This window comes from Hetaerina americana, unplaced genomic scaffold (genome assembly GCF_022747635.1).
Source record: "Hetaerina americana unplaced genomic scaffold, ioHetAmer1.1.p SCAF_3, whole genome shotgun sequence".
Taxonomy (NCBI): Eukaryota; Metazoa; Arthropoda; class Insecta; order Odonata; family Calopterygidae; genus Hetaerina; species Hetaerina americana.
The window spans coordinates 33,776,100-33,797,854 of record NW_027286874.1 but is presented as its reverse complement, the minus strand read 5'-3'; the positions used below and the strand labels follow the sequence as shown (position 1 = coordinate 33,797,854).

The 21,755-nt window shown below is 33.0% G+C and overlaps 1 protein-coding gene across 1 annotated transcript in view; it reads left to right on the top strand.

Annotated features, from left to right (window-relative positions):
• Dscam2 (Down syndrome cell adhesion molecule 2) overlaps positions 1 to 20,143 on the top strand; it is a 429,928-nt gene extending 409,785 nt beyond the window's left edge. The window contains exons 27-34 of the mRNA XM_071587152.1: positions 117 to 402; positions 693 to 836; positions 3,106 to 3,273; positions 5,737 to 5,973; positions 13,649 to 13,845; positions 15,795 to 16,095; positions 16,304 to 16,394; positions 19,146 to 20,143. Coding sequence (XP_071443253.1) covers positions 117 to 402; positions 693 to 836; positions 3,106 to 3,273; positions 5,737 to 5,973; positions 13,649 to 13,845; positions 15,795 to 16,095; positions 16,304 to 16,394; positions 19,146 to 19,485 — 1,764 coding nt within the window. The 3' untranslated portion in view covers positions 19,486 to 20,143. The remainder of the gene's footprint in view (positions 1 to 116; positions 403 to 692; positions 837 to 3,105; positions 3,274 to 5,736; positions 5,974 to 13,648; positions 13,846 to 15,794; positions 16,096 to 16,303; positions 16,395 to 19,145) is intronic.
• Positions 20,144 to 21,755: the final 1,612 nt, after the last annotated feature.

The window sequence follows — 21,755 nt, the reverse complement described above, 5'->3', positions numbered from 1 at the left end:
ATAAACAAGAAAATGCAGAACTATTTTTTTCAGTCATAACTACTACATTTGGTCTGCATTTGAGTGTTTAGTGGTTGTCAGCCTTTTTTAATGTTTTTATTCTGCTTAATTTTTAGGGTCTCTCCTGTGGGACTAGTTATCATCTATTCCTCACTGCACACAACAGAGTTGGATCTAGTCCTGCTAGTGCTTCTCTAATAGCACGCACTCAAGGAGAGGTTCCAGGAGTGCCAGCATATTCTCCTACCCAAACAGCATCACAGTCTCCTACATCAAAGGCTTTTCTCACAGCCAATTCCACAGCTGTCCGAATTCGATTGCGTTTGTGGCCAGATGGAGGGTGCCCAATAATGTATTTTGTCATAGAAAATCGCCCCATCAATCAGCATCAATGGAATTTAGGTAAATGATGTTTCCGATTATAAATATCAAGGCTCATCCATTTATCAAGGAAAAGTAATTGATATGTACCGTAATTTTGCTAATATTAAACATATAGCAATCACTGTACAGCAATATGAATCAAGAAATATTAATCCTAATGTATAATGGTTATATTAAATAATCTCTGCTTTTTGGGATGCGTGTTTATGATATCTTTCACTGCTTAACTTATTTTAAAATTTTTTGTATTAGTTAAATGAATTGTTGCCAATTTTATTTTAAATAAAAATATGCTTTCTTTTGTTTAGTTTCTAATGATGTAAAACCCAGCCGGCATTACACACTATCACGTCTGAACCCAGCTTCTGTATATCGCTTAAGAATAACAGCACATAATATGGCTGGATCATCGACATCAGAGTTCACTTTTGTCACGCTTACCAAAGATGGAGGTAAGTATTTTCATCAATCATGGGGTATAAAAGTGGATTAGATTTTAAATTAACTCAATAAATTGTACAATTTCTAGGTAACTAATTTGAAAGTTCCTTATGAAGTTAAAATATTCAATACAATCATTTTTAACTTTTTGAGAATAAGCTTTTACTTCAATAATGTTCCTTTTTGAAATTTTGATTGAAGATTTAGGTAATACTTGCTTATATCACACCATACATGTGCTGTATTATAGTTGCATATGTAGTATATGTTATAGTTATGTATGTTAGTCATGCTGCACACACATACTTTTATATGATTTTTGGTAACATTTTGAAAACACTGAAGCAAATTATTAAAGAATTTAAAATTATTTTTATATCAATCTACAGTTCTCCCAATGGTGATTTATAAGTCTTCTAGAATTTCATGAATAAGTTCTTTGTTATTTTTTTAATGATGGTGCTGAAAATCGTATTTTTGCTGATCTTAATATAGATCTTTCTGTCAACTAGGAACTTTTTGTCCCAGTAAAACTAATTTTCATCTTTCAGCCTATAAGTTACAAAACTCTTCCCTGTTGACATTAATCTCACATTGAAAATATAATGCATCTTGTATTTTCAGCTATCTTTTCAGCCCTGAAGTTCTTGACATATGTATTTCTGATAATTTGGGATTAGAATTCTCTGTTCCAATTGATGAAATGTGTAGCAACTCAATATCAAGCCTTCAACCAACATCGGTGATAGTTATCTTTTATGCTAGATGGCAGAAAAAATAGTAAATTTAGTTTCATTTGTAGATTGGTGTTTACTGCTAACCCATGTGTTGATGCTGATGCTAAGTTTTTCTCAATTTTAAAAACTTCTGCTCACATATTTTCAATTGCAATTTTCCTTTGGGGTTTTATGATTTAAAAAGAATAGAGGAATTAAATTCAAGTGAAAAGGTTAACCAAGAAATTGAAAAATCTAAGATATGAGCAGCATAAATCTTATGCACTTCAAAATTTAACTATAGTTGGTAGTAAAGAAATTTCCCTTAAAAATAAGGCATACACTGCTTTCCATAGAAATTTAAAAAATATGGCATAATAAAGAAAAATAAGGCATAAATTACTTTCCACAGAAACTGAAGAAAATACATAATGGCTTTATTCTAAATTCAGAAAATATGAAGCTGCCAATGTTCGTAAAATTTACTAAGGGTAGCAGTGGATCAGTCCAAATATGAATGCCATGCTAGAATACCCTTCACCCAGATGAGTCAAACAAAGCTTTACTTAAGTCTGAAGATATTATTATCCGTGGTAACAAAGGTTCAATTGATCACCCAAATATGTTCTGGGACATCTAGTTATAAAATTTAGTGTTCATTGGAAATTTTTAACTCCTACAGTAATTCACTTTGTCAGTTAAAGCTTTTTTCAACGAAGTATGTTTAAAAACTAAATATGTTAATGAGCTAAACTATACATTTATTTTTAAAATATCATAACATAATTTAATATTTAACCTGATAGTCAACAACTTTATATTTGAATAAAATATCTCATCAAATTTTAGTTTACAAGGGTGGTCTAAAAAGTATCTTACCTCAGAAAATTTCAGAAAAAATGTCTTGTATCCTTGATAGGTCATAAACTTTTCAGACCACCTTCGTGTATAAGATATTAAAAAACAAACTAAGTACCAGGTATGAAAAAAAAAGAAAATTTTGTGCGGAAAATTTTGAAGGAGGCACAGCAAGATGATGCAGGAAATATGAGTCGCAATGGGATGCTGAAGACTGTAATAGAGGGAAAAATGGGAGAGATAGGTAGAGGGAAGGAAATACAGGAATTTTGCATGGAATTAAGGGAAGTAGAAAGTATTCAGAACTAAAGAATGAGTTATTATAATAATTAATATGGGTTTTAAGGATATATGTTGGTATATACCTGGGCTTAGAAGTACAGTAGTACCGAGTACCTAAGCCCATTAATAACCTATCCTAAGTATTTGTTTCAGGCAAAACTTTGTGGAATTGTTCCATGTTTATTAATGCTGGAATAAAACTTTATTTTGACATTATTAAACCTATCCTAACCTGGTACATACTGCTAATAAACAATAAATCACTGTATTTCTAATCATACATGGATTGTTTTGGTTTATGAATCATTTTAATATCAGTAAAATAATCCACATGCTTAACTACCAATAATAATTTTAACTCTTCGACAAAAAATACAAATGAAAGTTCCTTTTGCATTTCAATATTTTAAATCTTCATTTTAAGTGTCTCCATCTCCAGAACTGGTTAGATTAGCAGGGGGGTTTGGGATAGATGGTGCTGGTGGAGGAAAGCAGTCATTGCTCACTGATGTTCGAGTTGTTGCTCCTCTTGCTGTGTCAACCATGGCTCTTCTTGGAGCAGGTGCTGCTGCATGTCTATGCTGGAAAAACAGTGAGTTAATGTAAACTTGATCATGAATATTTTTACTGCTAGTATATATCTTCACCTGAGGAGTTTTATTCTTAGGTATGATTAAGTAGGTAGAACTGTAGCAATAGATTTTAATGAAAAATCTCCATGTAAGTATGTAACCAGCTTATGTACTGAGGTGTGACAGAATCAGTTGATTTTGAGGATAAAAGAAGTCTTACTTACTGTTTATCCCTAGCTGAATCAAGAATTAGATATCAGGTTGCAGTAAATCACAGCATAGTCCTACATACCGTAGGATGACTTCAGCCCTCCATTCTTTCCATGTAATGCTGACTCCTACCCAGATGGGTCTTCGATCTAACCTTTCTCTTTATTTGGCCTATATCTTTGTGAGATTTTGGTATTTGTTATACTGCCTTCCTTCTATTACCCTTTCCATATATTACCAACACACCAATTACCAATTATGTCCCAAGGTGTGCTCAAACTTCCTGGTTCTTCTTTCTTCTATTTTGCTCTGTAATACCTTCCTCCCTTATATTTTCTCTACATTCATTCTTTTATTAAATTATTTTTCCATTTGATCTTCCTTATTTGCATTCAGCACCAAGTTTCTAAGGATTCTATTCATCTCATGTCTGCTTTTCCAATGGTCGGTGTCTATAATGCCAAAGTTGACACTTGCTTTCACAAAATATTTTCACATCTGTATTCTTATCTTCTTGGAACATATTAGTTTCTTCTCAGTGGTTAGTTATCATTTGCTTATAGATATCAAGCAAAGGATAGCTCAAACTTAGTGGTGAGCTATCCTTAGCTCTTTCCATCCCATGTTATTTGGGCTCTAAGGTAGATGAAATATTCCTCTCAGTCTTAATTTTTATCCTATTGAGGCAGCATTTGCCTGTATCTTTCATTCTAGGATTTAGTTATATTGATGCTGATTTTCACATTATATCCCATTAATACTTGGCTCTCTGCCTGCAGGTATTTGGGATTTTTTGTCATTGCTGCAATAGCATCTATGAAATCGAACATGTTGATGTATTTCCCATTTACTTTAAGCCCTTTCACCACCATGGCTGGTTCTTTTTCGTAGTATCTTCAATGTATACAGGATGATGAATGTTTCTATTGAGAGGTTAAATCTTTGTCTCTTTCTTCTATTTTTTATTTATATTTTTATCATGCATTTTTTTGCATTATGAACTTAGTTATTGTACAGCTGGTAGTTATTCTTTTTTATTTGTAATCCATACTTCAGAGAATTTCGAAAATCTTGTTCAGCTTGACCTTATCAAAGACCTTCTCCATGTACATTAATTCTACATACAATGGCTTGTCAACACATACATTTTTTCTATCAGTATTCTTAGGTGAGTCTCCTTTCCCAAAGGCAAAGAGAACTTGTTGGAGCATTGAGTAGAGGGCACATGTTTTATAAAATTCCTGGGTTTTATTATTTTAGGTTGAATCAAGTAATCATTGGATGTGAAGCTGTCAATACCTCGGTTTCTTAGATAAGTTATTAGTTTTCTCTGTCTAAATTACAACTCTTTGTAGGCATTTTTTGTTTCCCTGATTCTGTTTTAACATATATTATATCAAGGTACTTAAATTTATTTTGATACTTATCACTGCTCCGCTAAATAAAACAATTTATAAGCCCTATATTCACTATCACAGCTGAATGAAAGATGACGGAAATGTAAACATGTTGACTTTTTACCGCAGGTTCAAGTTGGTTTAAATTGGCTCAAAGCCAACACCAAATTAATTATATACACACACATACATGCTCTGTATGTGTGTGTATTGGTCACGGTAATCCAGGGGTAGAGCATTGCATTACTGACCGGATGACCCAGATTTGATTTCTGCGCACCCTCAGCTCCACGGGATTTTTTGGGTAACAGATCTTCCTATGAAATCATAACCGGTACCAGGAAAGGAACTGGCCCCCCCCTACCCGGATGTGTGAATTTCACATGCCATCGGGCTTAGTGCTGGGTGAACTGACACAATATAACACAAATAGAATGGAATAGCAACATTTAAAAGGACACTCTCAAAAGGACTCTGGGAGTCTCACTTGAAGAATGCCTATGTGAGCACCGAAAGCTCGAACAATTTACGGAGTGAGTATCCTTTTAAATGTTGCTATTCTATTTGTGTTATATTAAGTATATATGTATATTTTTTAAATGTGATTTTCAGCATTATAGAGTTGAATAATGAGTTGATGATCCTGTGAGCCAAAGTATTTATAATGTAAAGTACATATTCCCAAGTTCTTCCAGATACCTAGGTACCTATCTCATTTGAAAGATACTCTTTACTTATAATATTCTGCATAAAATTTACCTCTACTATCCTAATTTTAGACTTAAGAGATCTCTCAAAAAGGTAATGTTAATTTATTTCATATAATGATACTTTTCAATTGGCTCAATATTTAATTTTCTCATTTCTTCATGAAAGAGTCATCTGCAGCTACGGAGGAACACTCTCAATGCTTATCCTCTAAGGGAGGTGCAGCATCATCATCATTATCAACATCTGCCACAATGGATAACAAACAAAATGCAGAAACTCAAATCCGTGAACAACAGCAACAGCATTCTGGCTGTAGTGCTGCTGAACAAGCCTACTATGCCACCATACATAAAGTTGCTTTGGCTGCAGCTTCCTCATCTGCCACTGTAGACAAGATTCCAGGTTTGTGTATTCTATTTAACTCCTGAGTCACCTGTAGATTTAATTTTGCCTATGGGTTTATTTTTGTAATTGTGATGATAATTTTATTTATCAACTTGATAACTTAGATACAGTGGAATATTCAATCAGTTCTATATATGTATTAGTTAGGGACAGCATTTGATTTACTTTAAAATATGTTAATATTAATTTTGAGGTGAAGTACAATTGCGTACTGTATTTCTTGGTGTATAATTTCACTCATTAAATATTTGAAGTTGGCATGTTGCCCTACATTTTTTCGGTCAGTACCTACCTACCTGCATAGATTATTCAAGGTTAGAGTGTACAGTAGAAATAAGGAAAATACCTAGAATCCTCATGTTTGAATCTTGTAGGATCATTAGCTGATAAAAATGTTAAATCATTGTTGCATAAGAGGGTAAGTAGATGGAGATATCTGACTTGTATAATACTCCAAAGGCAGGAACCCTGATGCTAATTCCTAATTACAACATTTGTTGAGTTTCGAGCTAATAGTCCACTTACATTCATATACATTAATTAACAGAGAAACTTGAAATTAATGCTTATGCATTATGGCTTTCCCTGGCCTGAGTGCAATAACTTAGACGAATATTAATTGGTGGGTGAATTTGGACAGTACAACAAATGTACATTTGAATCTTGAAGTAAGTATCATTTATATCAATGACATATATATTGGTACTATAAAATATAAAAAAATCATTTTTAAAAGGCCTTTTTTAAGGAACCTTAAGGAAAATTTTAAAGCTTGAGGACACGGCAAAATTGTGTGGCCACCCCCTTAAAAGTGTATTTACTGCATCTTATATTTGAAAACAAGCATTTTTTTATACACATGTATGAATGAAGAAAAAATATGAATATTATGCATTTATTAAAATAAAAATATTTGTAAATTTAAAAATGAAAACGTAGGTTTTATAAAAAATACTAGATTTATTTAGTATTATTAAATTAGAGTAATTCAGTATTTTCAAAATATTGAAAATAAGGAACATACCTGTCCATAAATCCCATGCGGTACACTATGCAGCATGTAATAAATATAAATACAATTTCAAATTCCAACTTTTTTTTACAATTGCATAACCTTGAATTTAATATTTCATTCACTTTGATTTATTGCTCATTGTGTTATCTCTCTACCATAAGCATATTGGAATGCATAGTGTGTACACATATTCAAATAAAAACCAGCATTAAAAATATTCTTTCCATTAAAATTTAAAAAATAATATTTTTACAGTTCATAACAATTTTAAGAATATGACTTCTGAGGTTCTCAGCCTTTTTGCTATTATTTATATCTCAATCCTTTGGAAAATGATGAGAATTAATGGTTGCTCCTTTCAATCATTTAGTAAATCAAGTAAATCAGTTTATCTGCATTTTTTTTCAATTGTAAAAATGCAATGCTGACATAAAGCGATTGGCTATATGTTTTTAAATTTTTAATGTATTCCTAAGACTCCTAAGAGCTACATGCCAACACCCATTAGTAAATTATGCAATTGTTTACTACTTATGGTGAAACATCTAACACTATTTCTTCTTAAACAGAAAACCACAATGGATTGCTTATTTTTTGGTGTGTAACCTCATACTTGATCAGACTTTTGAAATGTGTATTTTGTTCAGTGCGCACACAACTACCTTACCTACTACCTTAAAATTACTCCACACCCCTCTATATGTTTGTATATATACACAACTGACATTATTCCAGAGTCCTCACTGTAGAAAAGCCAATTTCATGTAAATGAAAGTTTACAAGGGTGGTCTGAAAAGTTTCCCACCTCAAAAATTTCAGAAAAAATGTCTTGTATCTTTGTTAGGTCGAAAGCTTTTCAGAACACTCATATTTATGGTTTTGTTTCCTTCTGTGCAAAGATGAGACCATAAATTAATAAGCATCTCACTTCTTGACTAACTGTATTAAATAATATTTCCTTAAGCTGTTGCATCCTCTTTTCTGTAAATTTTCCTTTGAAATAGATGAGAGGAGATACCAGAAAGCCAGAATAGAATGGAGGAAATATTATGACTTACAAAATGACATATGTATTAATCCCTTGGTAAATATCTTAATGAGATTTTCAACTCTCTTGCTATAAAGGTTTAGTTCTCTCTTTTGTGCATATAAACTTGAAATTTATATCCTCAGAGCAAACATAGCAGAGTGACTCTTTGTTTCTACCATACCCACTGCAAGTGGCAGTAAGTAGTTGGCTATATTTAATAGCTTCACTTGGTGGACATGAGCATATGATATTAAGTCTTGATAATAGATTTATTTAATGCACTGGAGCCAAGGAAGTGCTGATAATCCAGGGGAAAAGTAATTGGAACTTACATTGCAAAAAGAATTTATTTTAACTCAAGGGAAATTTTCCAAGTTTACCTAGCCTCATCTTTACAAAGTTATACATTTATCTAAGATTACCCTCTAACTCTTGGAGTTATAAAGATACAAGAAAAGAAGAAAGATTTTGCATTCAGACACAGTAAATGGTAGAGCTTGGAGCTTGTAAAAATATGCTTTTGTGTTTTATAAATTTTCATTTATCTCCGATGAATCCTTTGATGTGAAGTCACTTGGATAATGCCTACCTATAATCTGTCAATTACTCTGGGAGTCAGAAGCAGCTCTTTCATGTAACAGAAAGCAAATACTACAATAGCCAGTAGTAATTTTGCAGCCAAGATCACAATAATCCACTTGAAAGTTATTTTGATTTGTTAGTTTTTGATGAAGCTCACCTAATATTAATCCCAACAGCATGTGAAATTCTCGCATCTTTCTCTGATAGGTCTATGATTTCCCAGAACTATTTGATGAGTATAAAATCATTCAACTTGGAAAGCTGAACAAAGATTTGAACAATGATTTGGGGCTGCCCAGAGGCACAACCTGGAATTGAGCCCAAGTTCAATGTTTAGTTGCCCAGCACTTGACCCACTGAACTACCATGGCCACCATTTAGCTGCAGGAATGGTAACATTTATTTGAATAGGAGTTGTATTGGAATATGAATCACAGCAGGAAGATATCAAATTATTATCCCAAGAAGCAGAAGCATCTCACCATATTTTGCTTTTGTTTGCATCATTAAATCCCCAGTAACACATAATGCAAAGTGATGTCTTTCAAGTAAAATAAACTTGGGTTAAACAAGCCCTCTTTTCAAATCTTCTGTTATGGACCACTTGAGCAAGGGAATTAGTAAATTAGGTTAATAGATTAAGGATCAGAACCTTGAGCATTGAATGCTTTGAACTTATAGAGAATTGATAATGAAATAAAATTACCCAAAAAGGAGGCTTTTGGATTGGTATCTCAAGGATCTTATTAACTAGATCTATTCAGAAATGAAACAGTATGAACAATGCTTCACAAGAGCTAAAATAAGATGCAGAACCACAAAATGATCACCATGATAGCATCAGGTAGCAAGAAAGCATCTTGATTCTATAGTGATTCAAATGAGCATTGCCTGTATTGGATACATCTATAGAGGAATCAGGAAATGTCTATGACTGAATAAACATAGTTATTGAAATGACAGGAGAATACAACATAATAATTGTAGAGGACTAAAATGGTGTTAAAAATCTGGGAATTTGTAAAAGAAAAATGAAAAAATTGATTTACAAATGGATGGGAGTGGGGATAGGCTGATATCATTCTGCTAAAGGCTTATATAAAGTCTCATTTTATGAAACAGAGCTGTAAATTCCTGAAAAAAACTTAAAGACAGAAGGCAATGCTAACTTGACTACCTTTGTTTGAAACAGAGATACAGATTTAAAAGCCATATCTACATGGGCTACACAGATGCAGAAAAAGCAATCATCACAACTTAGTTATAAGGAAGATTTAACATGGATCCAAGAAATTGACAAAACCACAAGCTACAATAGTAAAGAAGAAAAATTGGAAGCGGCTAACTTGAGACTGGCATAAAGATGATGACAAATGCAAAAAAATATATGGAGCTGAAATTTGTAACAAGAAGGAAAAGATGGGAATTTTGTACAAGCAGATTGGTATAGTTGTAGTGGCAGATAAAGGCTGTGGTAAATCGATCACTTGGATAAGGTGGCGACAATGTACAACTTTAAGACAAACCAGGCTAAGAAAATGGTCTGGAAAACAGAATTCACCACAAATATAAAACTCAAGTATGAAAATGTGGATGACGATGTGCTTTTTGGAGAAAAAATGTTTGTGCAGAAAGATATAATTTGCAGAATGATGTAAGCAAAGAAAACCTCAAGAAGAAACACCTATGTATAACGCAGAAAGTAAACCGTTAAATTAGGAACATGTGATCAAGGTACACATATGATGTACTCTCCTCTGTAGGTGTCAGAAATGGATGGTGGCAGTAAAATAAAAAGAAAAACTGGAAAAGTTGTAAATGTGGTGCCATAGAAGAGGATTAAGATAAAATGACTACTGAATCATAATACACTGAATTAAAATGAATGCTGGAAAAAAGAAACTGATAAATATGGAAAGTTATTCAAAGTCAAAAGAACAGGAAATGCTCTTGTTCAAATGTTAGTCAACAGATATGATAGCTTGCTGAATGAATTTGTGGAAGTCAAGGAGGAATAACGTTGCTCTAAATTCAGATTCATTATTCATTCTGTTTTTCGACGCGGACAAAAAACTTGCTTCACTAAAACGGTATCCTCACTCAACGACAGCCCGCAGGCAACTGAGGTTGGTGTTGGTCTGTTGCTAAGAGCCCCCTCCATCTTACCCTGCCAGGCAGACCCCCCTCCACCGCCCCAGAGAGAATTTGTGGTTCGCGCTAGAGAAAATCAGTCCTACCACTTTTGGGTGCGACCCTGTAAATTGAATGGGAAGAACTGTGATAATGCAATATGCCATGATGTTTGATATTAGGATGTTAAGTTGAATAACCATGAACATGAGAAGTTAAAATTGGTTTTATTTAAAGGGTTAGCCCCTTTCTTTCATCTAAATCGAAATCATTCTTTCAGGCAAATTCAAATCCATATTGTAATATTTCATATCTAATATGATAATGAGTCATGCTGAAAAGCAATCAATTTAGTTCATGACTGTGAGCTTTATACTTTTCCCTGTCATATTCACCACTCTCAACTTCTACATTGTACACCAATCCAAATTCCATGAATTCAGGTCAGTAATGCTGAAGGTCCTAAGTTTTTGACCATACCTATTATGAAATAATCAGGTCAAATACTTAACAAGCATTGTGTAAAGAAATATCTACAGTCTAAGGTCTAAGATTTTACTTACCCTCCTAATAAGAAGGCAAGAGATGTGTGATTCACTATGGTGGATGACCAATGGTCAACTTTAGATATTTCTGCTGAATGATAAGCTCATTAAATTCATAAAACCTGTCTTGTTAGGCAATATTAAAAACTAGTTTTGTTACAATATGCTAATATCATATTGTTTTTAACTATAGCATATAGTTAATGCTAATAGCTAATTATTTTAGTTGATGCAAGGGGATGGCAGTTTTTTTAAGTTAAAAAACATATAAAATACCTATAGAATCAATTCAGCATCTTAGGGCCTGAATAATATTTCATACAAATTTAGGGAAATTGTAAATCTGAAGAAGTGTTATGAATGGTATTTATTAAAATATTGAAATTGCATTTGTCAGAAAAATTGTGAACAGCTAGGGAAAATGGAAATCAGAGAGTGTAATATCAATACTTCGCCATCTATTAACTTTTTTATATATTGCCTTTTGAAGTTGTGACAGACAGTGGAAACATTTTTGATCAAAGCCGCACAAAAATTTGTTCCCAAAAGTGCACAGGTATAATCAATTTAGCAATTTATTTTCCAATGGATACTGGCTGAAAAATTAATCTGACATCCCTTTTATTTATAGGTTTGATCATTAAGTGGCCTACTTTTAAAATTTATTGTTAAAGAAAATGTATTGATGGACAGGTAAAGGAATTATTTGCCCCTCTGTACATAAAATTTGTCTATATTAGCAATTACATTGGTGAATTTTTATACGCAAGATTTTTTCATGGGTTTGTTTTTTACTTTTATATAAATAGATTCTTCAAAAGCAAATGAAACAAATCCAATCTGTTTTTGTGAAAAAAATGCATGGTACTGAGGAAGATTAGTGGGAGACTTATAAAACTGATAAAATATTAGGCATTTTGGAATGAATAGGAGAACTGCTTGTTACAAACACCTATAGTGCACACTTATATGTATTTACTTAAAAACACCCATAAACCTAGTCATTTAAAATATTATTCTAGCATCTTTGACATCAAGGCATAGTTAATTATCTGAAAGTTGTTTACAGAAGCATCCAGAAATGCTATGTTTAGGAGAAAAAAATGGCTCCAGAAATATGAAAGTGGTATGTTGTTGAGGCCATACGAAATGTTCTTTTTTTTGGGTGGGACCTAATTCTGCCTGAAGTAATTAAACACTGTTTTGTGAAAGGTGGCTTCTGCATCGTGAATGTCAGGAGTGAGGAAAGAACTGAAGGTGATGGTTCTGGCAGACCGGCAATGGGCGATGGACAGTCCTAATTATTTTAAGGAGTTTGTGAGTATTGAAAACATCTCAGGAAGATGTGAGGGGAGGATCTGAGGACATCCCTGGTGCTGATATTGTTGCCAGTGAAAGGGAAGCAGAGGACCAGAAGTCAATTGCAGAACTTTTGATGTCACTTCTCAAAGTTTAATCAATGATTCAGGCAACAGTGTTCATTCCTGGGTGAATAACTAAAGGAGCTTTATGGGTGATATACTGAATGAGCTTTGCAAAAAATCGGAAGCCAAGATTTATAATATTTTAATACAAACTTAATGTTCTTCACTATATATAATATATTTCTGTGTGGTATTGAATAAATAAAACCTCATTCATTGGCTCATTTCATTACATCTACCCTGAAGAGTTAGATTAGGTTTCCACAAACAATGATAGGGGAGAATTATGTTGTTACTCCACTTACCAGATAGGATTTTTGTATTGATAATGAAATTAGGTAAGCATTTAAATATTTTTCTCTTGTATTGAAATGTTAAATTTTAATGCTCCATGCTGTGATAATTTTTTAGCTCCTTTTGAGATTTTTTCCTTTATTATTTTATTAGGATATTAATAATCCCATATAATATAGAGGAATTTATACTTTTTGAATGGCTATTATTATCATTATTGTTCATTCATTTAATTATTACACTTAGAAAGAAGATTCATAGCAAATAAATATTCATCCTGACAACCAAATATACATTGCTAACTGCACATCATTAACAGAGATATTAACATTGCCTTGATTTACTATACCAACTCTCTGTAGGCTACCTTACTTTTATTTAATGAGTTAACTTATGTTTACCACTACTATAAAAATTGTCCATGCATTTTTAACAGAATTGGTTTATTTCAAATAACCTGAGATTGCATTACAATTATAATATAATTATGTAAGGTATTATATGAATTCTAAAAGTTTAGCACTTTATTGATTGTCCATTATAATCTTATTTATATTTTAGTAGCACATCATTAGTTTAGTTTCACTTTTTTAAATCCTTCTACTTATTCATCCAAGATGTTTTAAATCACTTTTTTACTTTATATTTATAGAGACATCAGAAGACATATCACCTTATGCCACTTTTCATCTTGGTGATGCAGCAGCTGGAAATATAACTGGTGGAGGTAGTTCAGGTCATGCCCATATGCCTCCATCAGTTTTACCTTGCAGCAACACATTGCTTCATAGCTTCATATATCATGAACAGCCTTTAACCGAAGGTTGTGCCTCACCACCTCATCGAACTGTGAGTTGTGCTACAATGTTTGGAAAAAAAATATTTGTATCAGTAAAACTATACAAAATTTATCTAATTACAAAATTGTAACATATTCTAGCAATTTTTTTTATTCCTAAAAAGTCAAATTCCTTCCAAGTATTTAAAAAATAGGATATGCAGTAAGAGGATATTTTATATTAAAAATAAATTGTCATTATAAATTAATGAATAATTACCTACAGTATTATTTTGTCATGTACAATGAACCTATTACTATTTGCCCTAGCTATTGTCATTAATCAACAAATTACGTGTGTGTGTAGGTTTTACATGCATGAAAATAACCATGTTTACATCTACATCAACACAATACCTTGTAAACCACCACCACACAAGAGCTTGAGGCCAAGGATTTTAGGGCAAATATGTGCAGAGTAATTAGTTTACACATTCACTTGAATATATGTTAGCTCTTATACAAAAACAATTTTGCATAAACATTCCTATATACACCCTTCTCTAATTGTTGCGTTTGAGTAATCCAGTCAATTTTTATATTAAATAGAATTTATTTTTTTGGGTTTTTGGATTTGATTTAGTTTTGATTGCATATCATGTATGGGAAGAATGAGCACATGTCTGTGGTAGCATTGATTTCTACTATTTAATACCAATGGTTGAATCTACCAATATAATTTGGTGCCATAATGATTCCCACCGTGTCACTAGAAAACTCAGGGTTCTTTTAATTTTCTAAAACTCAAAAACCTTGCCTGATTTGTTTGAGAATCAAGAGCCGGCCAACTTAATTCCTCCAGCACATCCACAATACTTACCTTCTTCTTATAGCAATTTTAACAAACCAGTAGATTTTCTCTGAACCTTATCTAACTCTTGAATTCACATTTTCTCCCATGAATCTCAGATATTTGCCAAATATTCTAATTTTGGCCTAACTAAAGTGAAGTCATACCTCACTCTTCCTTTTTCTATCACTCATATAATGAACTCCAGCTTCTTTAAGTCTGACCCACATATTCTTCTAATGTGTGTACTCCATGAAAGGTTTGATGTCAGTGTAACACCCAACTATTTGATTTGTCCTGAAATGCTTAATTCTTCCCTTGTACTTTATAATTTTCTTCTTCTTTACCTTTTCATTATTCCAAAACTTCAGCGCTGCATATTTCCTGATATTAAATCCTAAACCTCATTCTTTACACTATTCTGATATGTGGTCTAAATTTTCAGGGAGAGCAGCATGATATCTGCAGGTGTCTTCATTTCTCTGTATATCACTGTATCATCTACAAATAATTTAAGATTGCTGTTATTTTGCAAACTTAGGTCAAATATTAATAACAACTATATGAATAATGCATAACAAGAAGAGTATTTTAGTTTTTGCATCAATTTTTTGCGAGGGACCTTGTTCAAGGCTCTCTTGAATACTAAATATAGAATCCAACCAGGTATTCAATTCCAATGATTTATATGTTTATCTAGAAATATATGTATATCATTATATTTAGGTATAAATCTTATCCTTGTCACTGTTCCATAAGTACCAATCACTTCATCACCTTGAATTTCTTTTAAATAACATACTGTTATTTATGATAAGTGCTCATGCCTGATGTCACAGGGGATGGCTCATTACTTTGAATGAGTTTAGACATGAATATATCTGTACATGTCATTGATGTAGATTTTAAAAAGTTTTTGTTGAAGCTTACTGCTTGGCTCCCTTATGAAATACACATAAAAGTATATTTTTGGTCCATTCCTTCAGTACTAGTGCTCCATTTGTCACCCCATAAATAATAAACATAGATCTTAAGTCTTGCTTAAATTGCTTTAATTTCCTTTATGCACTTTAAAAACAATACATTACGAAGTGGTCATGTAAAATTTTGAGTAATCATAATTTTCCCCAATAGTAATCCAATAATGCATAATTTCCTAATGTTTTGTAGCCTGCAACCCATCGCAGAAGAGAAGGCAAAGGAGCCTCCTCCTCAGGAGCTGCTTCTGTGCTGACCTCTGGTGGGAGTGAGGGCTTCCACTCTCCAGACTCACTTGATTCAGATCCAGATCAGCTGACATCAAGCCGTACCGAGTCATCCAACCAATTGGAATGTGGTGGAGGTATTGATGGCACCAGGGATGGGGGTCAGTGCAGAGGTGGCCCTGCACAGGGCAGGAATAGAAATGAATGTGCAGGGGGTCCAGGTGGTGAGCATAGGAGGAGGCGGGGAGGGTCTGGAGGAGGGCAGAGTAAGACAATTACTGTATTTTAGGAATATTTTTTAACATTTTAGTTTTGTTGTGGGAATTGAAGTATTATATTGGCAATGTTTTTTAATTATAGCATTGGTCGAATGTGTCTGAGATAGAAGAAATATCTCATTGATTTTTGCACTACATCAGAGTATGTTTTGATTGTTTAATTTTTTACTGACTCTCTTTTGTCCTTATTAAACAGGTTATATATACCATGGAGCACAGTCAAGTACATCATCTGATATTTCTCCAATGGTAGAACAAAAGTCACTTCCTAGGAGAGGACGTCCAAGGTATGTTGCATTCTCTTAATGTCATTATAAAATTGAGACTGAAAAAGTTCATATTTCATTAAGTTATCAAAGGCAAAGAAGTATTATAATGCATTTGCATTAATTGAAGTAATATTGCAGCGGCTCAAGTATGGTTAAAATTCATGACAACTTGTGCTATTGTGGTCTCCCATTTTCTGGAAGGAGGGTTAAAGTAAGTACAGGACCCTTTATCCTTAGGTATACCAAAAGTTGGTCAAAGTTCTAGTGTTCATCAATATTTAATTTTATAAGGAAAACTTGTTCATCCTTTATATGTGTTCCTATCCATGTCGGGCTTAGTACTGGGTGCACTCTACCATCACCTACCAAACTGACCTTCAGGTTAATTACTGTGTTTATGGTTTTTATTCCATACCAATCTCACTGATTTTTCTGCGTACTCAGCAATTATTGTAAGCCCTATGTAAATCTATGAACCAAACAAATACATCCCGTCCCTATCTATTGATGAGCTCATTACTGCTATGGTACCATGCACACCTCTCCCCTTCCTGAACCAAAGCTCAGCATCCCCTGAGTAATCTCAAGGCCACCTCTCTGTCCTGTTATAGATGATCCTTAGAACCACTTTAGATACATGCAAAATCAAAAATGTTGTTTGGCAGCCATCACATGTTGCTGTCCTTTTTGGAATAGAAACCATCACTTATCTGATGAAATCTTCTGGCTGGATTCCTCCTTCATGAATTCTATGATTTAGTCCATCACAGCCCTTGCCCCAACATATTCATAAACCCTTGAGTAGTTCCTTAGAAATGTTTTCTACTCACATGGCCTTATTTTATTTAAAATTCCTGAAATTTCTTTCCATCTCAACATCAGGTATTCCTGAACCCATTCCAATCTATGTAATATTCCCCTTTTATATCTTAGCTTGCTGGCCTAATGCCTTTATTATACATAGATGTCTTAAGTGTAAAATATATTTCCCAATTAAATTAAAGATAAAAATCCAGGAAATCCACAAATCATGTAAATGCCTTGATCTGATATTGCTGGATAAGGGGTCCTGTATTAAATACATGTACATATTACATACAAGAAATAAGTCCATAAAAAGTCTCCCCTTAGTTAATATATATATATTTTTTTATTAAAGACTAGCTTGACAGTTCTTGAGCAATTTTAGAATTTGGCATAAATGTTTTTCCTGTGTAGTTCAATTTTGGGTGCTAGCAAGTTGATAGTTCAATATTACATAGGCAAAGTAGAATGCAATGGAATTATGGTGAATTAGTGACCATTTTGACTCTTAATTTTAACACTATGATCTGATAAAAACATATTTTAAAAGTGTGGCCATCATTCAAAATGGTTACAGGTAAAAGTTTCACTAAATGTAAAAGTGATCCCTGACAAAAATATGCTTTCTAGTTGTTATTAATATCAAGGTCTATTCTTAAGTTTCCAAACACCTAAGACAAAGGTACCTATGGATTCATATCACAAAGGCATTTATTGATTAATAAAAACACCCACAAACTATATATATATATATATATATATATATATATATATATATATATATATATATATATATATATATATATATATATATATATATATATATATATATATGCATAAGCAATGAATATTTGGGTGTGTATGTGAATATATTAGTATATACAAGGTCTTTGAAGACCACCTTTTTAAACTCTCCAGATGACTTTATTCCATTTTTACATTAAAATTTATTTCATAATGATAGGAAATAATAATTTTATTAGTAATAAGTAAGTTACATTTTCGATTAATGATGAAATGCTGAAGAACTCAATCGATAGAGTTGTAAACAATTAACCTCTATGGGTGAAACAAGGCCTTGATTTTCTCTGGTTATGGGTGTAGATCAGTATTCTAGTTTGATTTCCATCCTAACAATATAGACATATCAAATAATGAATTACCTGTAAATGAAAATTTTCAAAATGCTACTTTGATATAACATGTAATATGCACATGAGCTAAACCTCTGTTTAAATTACATGTTATGTCTAAGTATCGCAATTCCATATGGTATGGCCACTCCTTGGCTGAGCCATATGGAATATTACTTTAAATGAGATAGTGTGTGGCCATTCATCATTCTATTAATTCAATGGAGCATGTATTTGCTGATTTATAAAATGAGCAGCTGCCAGCAATTGAATGACAACAGAAGGAATATCCGAGTAGATATATTGGAAAGTAGGAATAGTAATATCTGATATAATACTTTTAAGATATAATGTTGAAAGTGAAAATCTCTCAATTGCTATGAAATATACATAATTGAACATAATTAAAACTGCATTTCTTATATATATTGAATATTAACTTCATATGGTAGTATTCCATGTAGAAAATATCAGAAAAATATATAAACTCACTGAATTTATAAAATTGTTGTTGTTGCAATTACGATATGAGAGTACCTGTATGGAAATTTAAGGATATCCTTTTCTATTCTAATTGACTACCTGTAAGCTTTAGCAAAGAGAGAGTTACAAGGGTCACTAATGAACTCTGCACCAATCAAAATTAATATTTATTAGTTGGGCAGTTTCCATTGTTAGTAGTCATAATGGAGGCTTAATTTGCAAGGTGATGAATCCCTTCATGCAGTTGCATTTATGGGATCACTCATCTGCCTATGAAGCCCAGACTTTTTAATCTATTGTGCAGTGGAAACTTTTCAACTAACAAATCTTAAAAAAAATCCACGTGGAGGTGGCTGGCCCCGCCCAAGGCCCTTTCACCATGGGGCCACCACGGAGGAGGGCAACAGCAGCCACAGCACCACCTACCTCCCCCTCCTCCTCCTCCGGTTCCCCCCTCGCTCTGCTACCCTCAGCAGCTGAACCAACGGGACAATAGCAGTGGAAGCGTCAACACATCTCTGTCAGGAGAGAGGCTTGAACTGAGTGAGGCAGAGTGTGACATTGACACCTTAAAGAAGTTGAAATTGGGCCTGCGGTCATCTCTCTGGTCCAGGCCAAGTGGGAATGGAGGAAGTGGTGGTGGGGTGAATTCGTCAACCCCTTCACAAGACTTCTCGATTGCTGTGTGAGATAATAAAAAGAGTTATTATATGAGGATGTGAGTGTACATAATTCCTTGGTGCTGAAACGTTTCTAAAAGACAAAGTCATCTCTGTATAAATGCCGATCAATTTTCCTTCGATAATGTGTGTCTCATTAATGTGAGGAAAGTCATGAGGTTATCTTGGTTTGATATCTGAGTTTCCTCTGGATGTTTTCATCAAAATACTGCCAATTTCTTTTCCTATTTCAAATGGTGTTCAACACTAGTTAAAAGTCAAATGGTCGAGACTTTAAGATTTTCATAACTGTCTTTGCTGAATAAGTTTACAAATATTGATTTTGAATTTCCCATGGATTTGCAAATTATTGTTTGCATTTTCAGTCAGAAATAATAATAGTTGGCTCAGAATATGAACCATTTGATTAGAATGAACTCCTTTAACTTTGATGCTAAGACCAAAGTTGTTCTTGATCTCAAAATAAGTTAAATGTGCTCGAGCAGTTTGACTTAAATTAAATGTACATCATTCCATGTGGTCTGTTTGTCATATGGTGTGATATGATGCTATTTGCTCATTAATATCAACTATTGTGGAGGATTGATTCTTTTATATGTGTCTGTAATTTTGAGATATGAATATATTGCTGTATACTCCATTGAACAAATAAAATATTTTAAATATCTCTGCTGTGCTTAATTGAGTGATATCAGCCTAGAACGTCAGTCAATTATGTGAAGGTTTAAAAAAGGGCAGATCACCCTAATTATCAATTACTTATGTCCAAATCCTTGTTCTGTTGGTGGGGAATGCTTTTGAAATAAAACCTCTTGGCTGATTTTTGAATTTATTCAATGATACCGTATAATCAAAATGCAAATATAATTTCAGACCATGTACATTATTTCATTTCAAAATGAAATTTTTGTCTTCCTAAGATTTATTACTGATCTCTGTTCGGTTAATTGAAAATTGATGATGGATCAGTTGATACATCAGCCACTTTAATCATAATTTTTTATCTGCTATTTTTCAATAAATATGTCTTCATTGACATAAAGATTTTTTGTTCATCCTGGAGAGAGAGGATTAGGAGGGAAAAAGAAAGGGGACTTTTTATGGTACTCTCTATGTGCACATGAAATTGGTGATGTTTTATTTGGAATAAGGGTTTTCATAAAATGTATTAGGTCAATTGCTTAAGTCTTCTCTAGTGGGTAATTTCTGTTTCTGTGGAAAATTTATTGTTAGAGTTTGGTATTCTTAGCTAATTTTATTTTTATGAAGATTATTTTTATATCAATCTTATGCATTTCCTTTTTCAGTTAAAGAATCCTAAATTTTTCATAAGTTGAATAAAAGTATGAATTCATTTTATATGCAGAAACAAGTTTGCCTTCTGTACCATTTAATTATCACATCTTTAAGATAACTGTGTCCCATACCCCTGAGAAATAATCCCCTGGAAAGTCTATCCAGATAGTAATAAAGAAAAGTCATTTGTAGCACTTAAAGAGATAGTAAATACTTTATTTATGTGGCTGGATAATAAAATGTAATGAGAGGTGATAAACTTGATCTAGAGGGAGAGCATACCTATGTTATAATTGCCTATAGGTGTTGCACAATCAAACCCTATTCATGTCACTTTATTTCCCTAGAAAAATTCACAAAACCAAGGGCATTAGCATTCATAACTTATTTCTTTCACCAAATGATGACTAACCAGTATAGCAAAGGAGTTGGCCATGAAATATCAGGTAGCCAGTGATACATTTCATGGAAATTATTGACAAATGTGCTCACAATCACACATCTTTTGAATAGTGCAAATTGTTGCGTGGCTCACATATAAATAAGGTAGAATTTAGATATGGTACTTTCAAGACTAATATCAATTCATGAACTCACAAAATGAAAAATGGTTATAGAGATGCCCAGGGCTGGCACTGAAAAGATGAGACAGTTGAATTATCCAGCAAGACTGATTTTCATTAAATGCATGTACTTACAGGTATATACAGATTCACTCAGTTCACAAAATCAGATTACTATAAAAGTTAAGGGCTTGAGTCTTCGGCAGCCTCAGTTCCTCTCAAAAATCACTGCCACATTTAAAAGAGGAGAATAGAAACTTCACAGTGCGATCATTGGTATGCCAAACTAAGGACAGGGGATGTTAAGCAGGAGAATAAGTATGTTTTAATGCAGTAAGTATATACGAGTAATACAGCAAGTAAGTCAAGCAAAACGTTTAATGAGTATGACTAGGATAGATTGCAAACTTCGTCAGCTAA